General features: G+C 32.2%; 1 protein-coding gene across 2 annotated transcripts in view; it reads right to left on the bottom strand.

Moving 5' to 3' along the window:
* Nucleotides 1–454: 454 nt before the first annotated feature.
* The window catches only part of LOC145678579 (uridine phosphorylase 1), a 233,189-nt gene continuing 222,146 nt past the window's right edge, over nucleotides 455–11,497 (bottom strand). For both annotated transcript variants that reach the window (XM_081748893.1, XM_081748892.1), the window contains exons 6-7: nucleotides 9,493–9,686; nucleotides 455–1,815 (exon numbers count right to left, since the gene is read on the bottom strand). In XM_081748893.1, coding sequence (XP_081605019.1) covers nucleotides 1,630–1,815; nucleotides 9,493–9,686 — 380 coding nt within the window. In that variant the 3' untranslated portion in view covers nucleotides 455–1,629. The remainder of the gene's footprint in view (nucleotides 1,816–9,492; nucleotides 9,687–11,497) is intronic.

Below are 11,497 nucleotides of genomic sequence, written 5' to 3'. Positions count from 1 at the left end.
TACTATCAATGAGATGATAGACATCTGAACGTAATAACCGGAATTTAGCTTTATAAAAATTAATTGTTAAAGCCAAGCAAACGGAGAAACATTGAGGTATTTTATTTCACAAAGCAACATGTATTGTCTAAGAGTATATTATAATTAAAATTAGTTATGTAGTTTGTGTTATATAAGTAAAGAATTATATTTTTTAAAATTATGTTTTAGACAATATTTATTAATCTTGATTCTTTTATATGTACCTAGATATATTACTTCTGCACCAACAGGTTCTGAAATTGGGAAAGACGGATCCATTTTGTTTTCAATTTAAAATGGAAGTTAATATTGCAGTATTCTTGTTACTTTCTAAGTACAGGAACACAATATTTGAATATATATATATATATATATATATATATATATATATATATATATAAATCTTAATCTTATTAATCAACAGAAATACAAAAATTCAGTATCTTTTTAAATCTATCAAGATTAAATTAAAATTTCAATAATCCAATATTTTAACAAATTAATTGTTCGAAAATGTATCCAAATAAATTAATAATTATTTGAATAATGAGTTTGAGTTCTAATAAAACATAAATAAATGAATAATTACGCAAATAATTGAGACAGCACAATGCTGACTATTTATGAATATTTTATCCAGTTATTATTATCTTGATAACACTTCATAGTTTGAGATTATCTCTCAACATGACTTTTAAAGAATTAGGCGACTGCACTAGTAAACTGCTTCCTATAAACTTTTACCAATGTCCATTATAAAGAACTAGATATAAGTATTTTCTACATCCAACACAATTTTATAAAGGAAGCTAAGGAGTGTACATGGGAACAAATACAATCCATATACAGTATACACACATATAAAGAAGAATCTACTCAGTTTTCATTTTTAATATTATTATTATTACTGTTATTTTTATAATCCGATTGTCAACTGGTTATGCAGAAGGATCTTTAGTGGCTGCAATGTTGAACCTGAACCAGCAAGTTCGGAAGTAAGTAATATTTAGGTCCACAATGAACTTAATATTCCATTTTAAAACTTATCATATAAGCATAAGACGCACTTGATGCTTTTCCAGTATTACAAAATATGATTTGAAATAGTATCTACTGCGTTTAGGAATCATTAAGAAACAACAATAACTCAACGAGAAGAATTACGGATACTTCTGTTGTCCTTTTCTCTTTTAACTTCTAAGAAAATCACTTCTTTCTGATCTTCAGAAAGACAAAATGTTTTATGAGCATGTATTTTTTTTATCATTTATAATCTCTCGCTTCTCAAACATACATGCATACTACACGCACATTTATTTATGTACATACATAAACTACTCACAAAATATTTTTCAGTTACTGACAACATGCAAAACAATCGACAAATTGGCACATTCAACAATAAAACATAACAATCGAGTAACTTCTGCGTTTAATATATCTATATGTTCTTTATGTATGTATATATATATATATTTATGTACAAAACAATGTTCCTTTATATTTTAATCTTTATTTTAAGTAAATTTAACATCTACTCTATTAAATATAATACGCTTGAAATTTAACATGTTTGTGAACATTTATTATATTTTTTTCTGTCTAAATTTAATCATATGACTCGGACTCCTGTGTGACAAGCTTCATTCTTCGAGGACTCTTCACGCACATGGATCCACATGGGCCATCCAATGAAATTCTGCCTTTCATACTGAGATACCGCTTAATGTATCTGGAGACTAATTTCTGTGGACGGTGTTGCCACTCGTCTAATACTTCTTTGGGAGCTAATACCTGAAATTAGAAACATTTACATTTATATCTTTCTACAGGAATATCTATGTAGATAGATAGATCCATCCTATCTGTATAGCTTAGTGTGGTCCAGCTTTGTCCTTTTCTGGGTCTTGCTTGTACTTGTGAGTAATTAGGTAATTTGATTTGATTTTCAGTTTAGCGTCTCTTTTATCAGCAAGGCTGTATATATTTATTTTCTTGTGTATATATTCTTGTATTTATTTTCTAAGATGTGCCTATCTATATAGTAAAATGTTAGGTTTATATGTTTGTCTCCAGTCCTTTCGACAATGAAATCTCGAGAACCACAAGAGCTAGAAACGTGCCGTTTTCACTGGTCGATTCCAAATTTTGTACAGATTGTCCAATTCTAATTGAATATATTTTTTAAAAAAACATGGTCGTTATTTCTTTATTACATTTTTTAGGGTACACTGGAAGTGTTAAAATTTTTAAAAAGTAAAACATCACACCCTACGAGTTATACATTCCAACACCATATAGTTGTATATTGAGGTTGTATATCCCTCAGGCGTTTGTTTCATGCTAAGGAATCTTTATTGTTTGGAGTGTTTTGCCCAACACCATACATCACTGACATTACAATTAATTGTGTATGTAATGTATTTGCTTATTGCATACTGTACAAGAAGAAAGAAAACACTGATCATACATGGGTTAGAAACTCCAACCGGAAGTAGGCTCAAATCTTGCAAACGGTGCGAGATACTGAAAAAATAATAGAAAAAATCTTCCGTTTATGTGGTGCCTCTTGTCGATTTTTATCAAGACGTCTTTCACTTATGTCTGTAAAGGGGCATGTACAAATGTAGTGAGGAATGACAAGAAGATTCATGCTCATATGTGAAAGATGCCCTGTATACAGAACTCAGGTTCAGCCAGTCGTAGTTAAAAATGCAAGAAACACTGGTTTCGTGTTTCACGATAAGAGACATTTAAGAGTCCAAATCAAAGTAATAGGCTTCCAGTGTCAATTCTTTCAAACTGTACAGAATATACAAGAGAGTTTAATTAAGACAGACTGATAACACTGTATATAATATTTTTTGATCTATTTAAAATTTAATTACAATGAAGCACAATTGTCTGTTAATGAAATTAAATACTAATATCTTAAATTTTGCAATAACATTTTCCAAGTAACACATATTTATGTGATGCATTATTACTGCAACAATACGCAACTTGTGTCTCCATAGATGCAAAATGACCAAAGCAGAATAGTTATGATTTTAGATGCAAAACAACATATTGAGATTTTTTTTTTTTTTTTTTTTTTTTTTACTTTCCAGGATATTTTATATTTCTTGTTTTCCATTTTAAGTTTATACCATAAAAGCGACAACGATTCCAAGTTCTACACATCACACTTTTATGGCTTTTCTATTCTACCAAAACAAAATTACGTGAGTCTTCGTTAATATTATTGTATGTTGGTAATGCTAGTTATTTTCATTTGTATTATTATACTATTATAAACACCTCATATCTATTCATATCATGTCATGTCTATTATATGCACCTATTTGACTTTTGAATTATTGTATGAACATAAGTTTTATATGGTTTATTCCAATCCGTTGTACAAGTTTGCATATTATGCATTCGAATCTTACAAAAAATTTCAACTTTTTCAAACTATATATTGATGTTATTCTCTAATAATCTCGTACAGAAACTTTACTAGCGCTTTTACTGAATATTAAACAAAACTTTGAAGTTAGTAACGCTTCATAGCAATGTTCAAATTACGAAGTATACAAAGAGGAGGGTGCTTTACATCTTTCAGAAGAAATAAATATATGGAAGAATAGTGTTTTGCAAGCTAGATCAAAGTTCCAGAAGAACGAAATCGCCCCTGTAAATTAAACTTACTCTACGATAATAATGGCTCAAGGAATTAAGAATCCGACTGCAATCCACGCCAAATAATAATAATAATAATAATAATAATAATAATAATAATAATAATAATAATAATAATAATAATAATAATAATAATAATAATAATAATAATAATAATGATAGTAGTAGTAGTAGTAGTAGTAGTAGTAGTAGTAGTAGTAGTAGTACAATGACGACAATGAAAGAGGAAACATATTTAGAGAGTGTTATTATGACACCAGGAAGACGATAATATAGAGTATGGTTAGTAAGATATATCCCCTCTTAAAATTTAATTTTTGTTTAACTATAATATTGTCCAAAGATCAGATATATATTAACCAATAGATCACACTGAAATGAACAAAATAACATGTTTAAAGGTGAATTCTTATGAGTAGTTTTCGAGAAAATCGAGATAAATTAATTTTATGGCGTTAAAAATATGTTGTTGTAATTCATGTGCTGTATAAGAAAAATATAAATCGTTTAGTAGCAGAAAGTATCTATTGTTTGATTTCTCCTAACAGTGAATCCACATACTACTTGTGATACTTTTGAACTAAACTAACTAACCAAAATGATAAGAGTATTGCTAACCAGGTTATGCATTTCAGTTACGTGATGTGTGGTTAGCATATCACTTCTAGTGCCACTACCATTGGCTTTCAACACAAGAACCAGTGGCGGCTAATGTTAAAGTTGCAGCGTTGCGCAACGACCAAAGTATTAAAAAAAAATATTATTAGCAATAGTAGTAAAGAACAGAAAAAATACTTTCTAATACTCCCATATATACTTTAAGTAACATTTTTTTTTTTTTAGTTCTGTAACTATCCGTTTCGTTAATCCGTTTTAAAAAGCGAAAAATAATCCGTCACAGATTCTCTAATTTATATTGTGTTGCAGCGAGCATACAACGACTAGATTCCTTCAGCGCGGGAATTGGAGCAAATGTTAAGTCTCCTTTCCCCTATCTCAGAAGTTAAAGGGTCTGTTCATTGCAGTGCTTCTGCAACACAGCACGGTTTCCAGTGAATGAGAAGGTTTTTCGCGCTAAATGAGCTTTCTGAATTTTATTTCACTAGCAATTAACAAATGGAATTTGTTTTTATGCATTCATATTCTTAAATTCCGGTACTTATACTGAAGCAAATCAATATAATGAAAATTTTAAAAAAATGATAGCAGAATTACAAAATAAGAAAGAAAATATGTAGTAGAGCAGAAATAAAATGAAAGTAGATCCGCATTTAGAAGTTAATTTTTAGCTTATATAGATAATGAAGGTTTCTTCTACAGTAATTTGTGAACCAAATATTGATAAGTCAATATGCAGAATCTCCCCCTCTGTCGATAGTATTTTAGTATATACATATTTCTTTTATAAAATAAGTATATTTTATACTCTTGATAAAACTGTATGGTGGGGAACGCCACATTGAATTTGGGACTAGTTAGCAATGCTCAGATGCGTAGCCACGAGGGGGGTCCACCGGGTCCGGACCTCCCAAAAATTTCGAAACTCGACTAACATTTGTAGACTTTCTTAACGAAATATACTTGTTTAACAGAGAAATGATTGATGTAGGCTAAATATTTTATTTTACACCTCATCATGTACTCTTTCTTTCCTTATAGAAATAATCATTCTTTCATTTTTTTTTCTAAAAATATAGGTGACAGTAATTAAGAATTACTTATCTTTTCGGGTACAGTATAAGACAGGTTCGTTATTACGTAGACGTATTGGACCTTCCTCAAATACTTTGGACCCCTCCCAGCTAACATGTGGTTCCTATATCTGGCGGGTTTGAAGGTTGCTTTGCAGAACGTATGACATTGATAAACATTGTTTCCCCTCATGTGGAAGTGTATGTGTTCATCGTGCATTGCGTAACAACCAAGGCGGATGATTTGGAATGTATTTTTTTTCTTTTACGCACATGTGTGTGTGTGTGTGTGTGTGTGTGTGTGTGTGTGTGTGTGTGTGTGTGTGTGTGTGTGTGTTGATGTATGTATAGGGTTGCCAACTCTGTAAAATAAAAATAAAAACGGCACTTCCTCAAAATTCTCTATGATATAGGTCTCAGCGTGAAGTATCTCTGCTCGAACCTATCCATAGAAAGGAAATGTACTACAACAAAAGTGCATTAACACATATATTCTGTATGTCGTTAGAACATTCACTAATAAGCTTAATAGATACATTGTGCTATAAATGAGAAACAGAAATTGATCAATCGGCATTGATCAATTTATTGTATTTACCAGTAAATACCATTTCTTTAAAATTATCGAAACAGATGAACAGAAGTATAATAATCTTTACGTGACAATTTTGGATTTGGAAAATGAAATTCACTCTTTGAACATATAGTCTCTACTTCACCTATAGGAAATTGCTTTAAGAAGTCCTTTTCCACTCTTAATAAATGTATAAAATTCCTTGAAAGTAAATTTCAAATTTCCCCTGATACAGTCCCTGTCATATCTCTAAAATTTTCTAAACAGGTGAAGAAAATAAATTAATCGTTGATAAATGGTGAAAGGTAACAGTTTTGAGTTTACAGAATGACAGCTACTTTTCAATATCTATACTTCGAACTAGATACAAATTTGAAAAAAAAAAAGCGGTTATAAAGGGGCTGGTGAGAAGTTTGTACCCGTCACCGGCTTTAATCAAAATAACAGTAATTTTTCCGGCCATGCCAATGAAAAGCCGGCCAGTTGACAGCCCTATGTATGAATATGTGACATTCGCAATTCATATACCAGTATCTCTCTTCAGAGGCGGATCCAGGACCGACTTCTGGGGGGGGGGGGCGGTGGGTTGTCATACTGCTACTTTTAAGGGCTCCAAACTTTGGGATGGGTTTTATTTATATATATATAAAATAAGAAAGTTTCATCTTCTGGGGGGCGATCGTCCCCCTGGATCCGCCCCTGTCTCTTTTGTATAAGCTGTTTTGGTTATTAGTTATTAGATTTAATTTTATTGTGTGTGCTTTAATTCTGTACATAACCTACAAATTCTGAATGAATTGCATACCATGACTTCTGTAAATAATTTACAGAAAAAATTGCCCTGCTTTCAACTGAGGAAAAACTTACAATTAAGGTTTAGACAAAACAAGCAAAGTGCAATTCAGGAGAGTGTTCGAAAAAAAAAAAACTGTTTAAATTTACAGGATATCTTATGGCAGTTATGTTGTATGCACTAGATACATTTCCACAATTTATTTTAAATTTTCCTAGATAAATTATGAATAAAACGTGTTCAATGTACATTTTTTTTTAACATTAATCTCTGCTACGAATTCTCTTCAGTCTACACTGAAGAGGAATTCGGATCACTGTCAGGGACTGAGTTTGATAGAATGAATTGTTCACAATAATCTAGATAAAAATATTTAGTGAATCTACAAAGCTTCTGAAATTAATATTAACTGTACCTATGGCGTCAGTAAAAGAAGAAAGTTTTTTTTTTTTCACATGAAAAACAATTGACACTTTCAAGAAATTGAATGTCCCAAGAAAGGTTATCACCATTGGTTATGATTTCCATCGAAAAAGACCTGACAATAAGAATACTAGAGTTCAACCAGCATGTATTAGGCAGATTTGTTTCAATCAAAGAGAAGAATGAACTTACTAATTAAATAAGGTGATTAATCGGATTGAATGTTCTGCATTTTTTATTTTTTAAAAACAGAATTTTATTTAATTTAACATGTCACATAGCATTTGCATCTAAAGTTATGCTGATTAGTCAATGAGTCCTCTTTATATCTTCTGCCTCCGATCGTTCGTACTGCAACACCCGAAACCACAATCCACCGGCCGCCACTGACAAGAACTATCTGTTACTTCAAGTAACTTCCAAATTTCCCCACAATGCTGGACCAACATTGGAAAGTACATTCAGATTAAAGAATTTGATTAAATTAGTTATCCGAAAAGGATTTCTTAACTGAAATTTCCCAAAGTGTTCCGTTAACACTATGAAAGTCAGATTGTGAAAATTTAATTAAGCTAAAAAAGGAAAGTTTATGTTTTTTTTTTTTTTTTAATCTAGTTCCTAAATTTTTGGCTTCATAATTTTATCTGATTTCAGAAGAAAGAGACGTTCGCTAGAAGATGAATTGGCTTGGGCTTACTTTAATACCCCCAATCCAGATATATTACTAAATGGCTCTATCCCTCTGTGTATTGCCCTTCAGCTTGGTTGTCCTCCTCTCCTCTAATGGCTAAGATATACAGTAGACTCCCGAGTATCCGGCTCGCGACTATCCGGCCTCCGTATCATCCGGCCTAGTTTTCTTTCATCGTAATTAAATGAGGAAGGCAAGGCGTTGCATTGGCAAAACATTGCGAAGGCATTGGAAGCGGGCGTCTGCTACGATCCTCCTACGTGTCTTGTGCAAAATACAAGTTATGACAGGAAAAGAGCAGCGTTCTGCTCCTTGTTCATTATTTTGTCAGTGTGTAACGAACCTCAATACAGTTCGCTTGCCGCTGTTCCTGATTATAACTGTACAGTACGTACAGTACTATATTCGTAAATTGTTCTTGGAGCATGCTTAATTTTCATAAAGAAATGAGTTCATAGAACTCCAGCCTATTCGGCCTGCCCTTCCACCACATAAGGCCGGATACTCGGAAGTCTACTGTACAATAAATTATTTTGTAACTAGTAAATTTTTTTATAGCGGAAAAAGATGTCCTTCATCGATTTTCTTAGGAAATTTTGATTATAAATACATACTACACTTGCTTCTCGTAAAAGGCTGTTAAATCTAAGCCCGAAATTTGGTGGCTAATAACACGGGAACTAAATGTCTCCACTTCGCCAAATTTGAAATTTTAGTAGACAAACTTAATATACGTGTGAAATATCATCGTATGCAGGCATTTGGTTCTAAGTCTAAACCCCAATTTTGATCGCAAATAACTCCAAGACCACAGATCTGCCTAACATAATATTCCAGATGTATAGTAAACTCCTGAAGGTATACCATTATACCAAATTTGGCCACGATCGGATGATTCCCATCAATCGCTTTTAGTGATTTCTTGATTTCACTGACTTTAAACTCAATTTCGCTAGTCAATAGAGCGGAAACTAAAGATCTGTATATCACAATAGTTCATATTATGCTCGAATATGTACAAAGTTCAGCAATCTTTACCACTATATCAAGTTTGGTCAAGATCTGATGGGATTTATTGATCGTGATTTAGTAAAAAAAATTAAATTCCCTAAGTCCAAACACAAACTTGATGGCTAATAACTAGAGATTAAATGGTCTGTGTACCATAATATCTCATGAACGTAGTAAACTACACAAGGTCTACTACGATACTAAATTTGGTCAAGATTGGATTAGTATCGTTGAAAGTACACAACATAGAATGAGGTTTCACTAAGTTGAATGCTAATTTTGATAGCCAATAACTCAAGAACCAAAGGACTGCACGTAATAATACTTCATATCTGTATTAAGCTCGTGAAGTTCTATCACCATCCCAATTTTGGTCAAGATCGGATAAGTTTCATCGATCGCGTACAATATATACTGTATACTGTCCTTCTCATATTGATTTCTTTCTTAGGGAAAATTAAATAAAGGACAAAAAAAAAAATGTACATGGAAATTACGGAAGTAATTATAAATTTCATTGACATAGAACACACATTACATAGAATAAAACTAATATAATTAATTTGAGCAAAGAAAAGAATAATAAATAAAATGGATGTTGTACCTGGTCTCCTTTCAGTCTATCCATGAGTGTAACACATATGACTGCAGACTTAATTCCAGCATGATGAGTGAGTGCTGCAAAAGATAGGGACTCCATCTCAATGTTAACAATACCAGCCTTCTGAAGACGGTTCATAAAATCCATTTTCTCATTTTCTGAGAATTCACAGAAAGCGCCATCTAAGCGACCTTGTCCTAAAGAAAGAAAGAAAAAAATAGGTAAGCAAATAGGAAACATATAGAGAATATAGAAAATATATTTTTTGAAATAAAATATTCATAAGTTTGATATACTTTCTGAAACTTATAAACTACTGAAGGTCTCTAAAATTGCCAAAACCTATATTTTCTTATTTTCAGAGGTTATTTTTATGGACACAAATTTTTTATAATCCTAGTCATGCAGAGAATTAGACGGTTTAAGCTAAAGAGCTTTTAAATGAGAGTGATTTATAGCCTTAAAGATCTTGACAAAAGAAACATTTTGATGTTACTTTTAGATTACTATTTTGCATCTACCCGAAATGAGGAACGGTACTGACAAACCTCGAATCTCAAAAAAGATTTAACGTCTGGGAAAAAAAAGAAGGAAAAAGTCTAAATCCCATTTGCCTTTATTTGAGGGACTACTTTAACGAATATTGAAATGTTGACTCTATACCCCGAAGGACTAGATAGGGAAAGATTAAAATATTTAAGTAGCAACGAGCTCCAGTATATATATATTATTTGGAAGGTTTTGACGAAGGAAACATTTTGGTGCTACTTTTAGAGCGCTATCTTCAAGTATTCAAAATAGCAGGTGGCAAAACAGTACAAAATGTGCTAATTTTCCTGTATCTCAGAAATAATTTTAAATATTAAAAAAATAATGACATACACCAGGGCGCAAAATTTCAAAGTCAGACGCACTCGCCAATCCAAAAATGATGGTCGCCAGCATATCACATACAAATTACTAGAGGCCCCTCCTTCCCCCACAGCCTCTGGTTTGGCAAACAAGGAGAATATATCAGGGCATAAAATTTCAAAACCAGACAATTAGGTTCAGGGTAATCAATTTTGAATTGGACAATTCATATACATGTTAAAATATCCTATCTTAAGACTTCACTTCACTTTCAATGTTCGTTGTGAAGACTTCACATTCTGTGTTTCTCTCACTGAGTGATAATTACACAGGCACACACACACAAAATAAATAAACAAAAGGTCTGTGCATCGGACTCCAAAGTAAGGATTCGATGTATTTTGTTACACCGAATCCAAAGTTCGAAACCCCAAGACGATTGACCGTGTTTATGGACGAAAAACTTATTTCCTCTCTGTCCAAAATCGCTGAAGTTTTTCGCCCATAAAAAAAATGGACAAGATCGATCGTCCTGGGGTTTCAAAATTTGGATTCGGTGTAACAAAATACATCAAATTCATACTTTGGAGTCCGGTGCACAGAACGTTTACTTATTTATTTGTGTGTGTTATTTTCGTGTGAAACAGAAACTGCACAGTCCTGTGAGTTTAGGCAGAAACCATTCCTACTGAACACTGGTCGCCAGCTTTAAATTTTTAGTCGCCAGTGGCGACCGGAAATTTTGTGCCCTGACATACACATTCCATTTTGTTTATAAGTTCACGATTTTCAAAAGGTATTTATTCATTTATTTATTTACAACAGACATTTGGCCCATTTCCGTGTTTTTCATAGAATTACATACATATATTTTGCAGCTAAGTTTTTTTTTGGTAAAAAATATACATACTAGTCTTGAGTCCAAACCTTCGGTTCGCTGTACACTATAATTAGGCTAAAATCATCCTTAATTAAAAGTTCTAATTGTTTTCATTTAACAAATTAATTTATTTACTTTTTTGAGGGATGATTCGCAGACAAGATCTTTTCTACTTATCATTCCGTCAACCTTTTATGTTGGTACTACTGGAACTGTCTCATTAGTGTTTTTTTTTTTCTCCACTGAATTCTCTCCATTTTACCTGAGAACACTAAT

Source organism: Thermobia domestica, chromosome 2 (assembly GCF_964235325.1).
Source record: "Thermobia domestica chromosome 2, izTheDome1.hap1.1, whole genome shotgun sequence".
Taxonomy (NCBI): domain Eukaryota; kingdom Metazoa; phylum Arthropoda; class Insecta; order Zygentoma; family Lepismatidae; genus Thermobia; species Thermobia domestica.
Note: the sequence above shows the minus strand (reverse complement) of the source record. Positions and strands in the feature narration are given on the sequence as shown.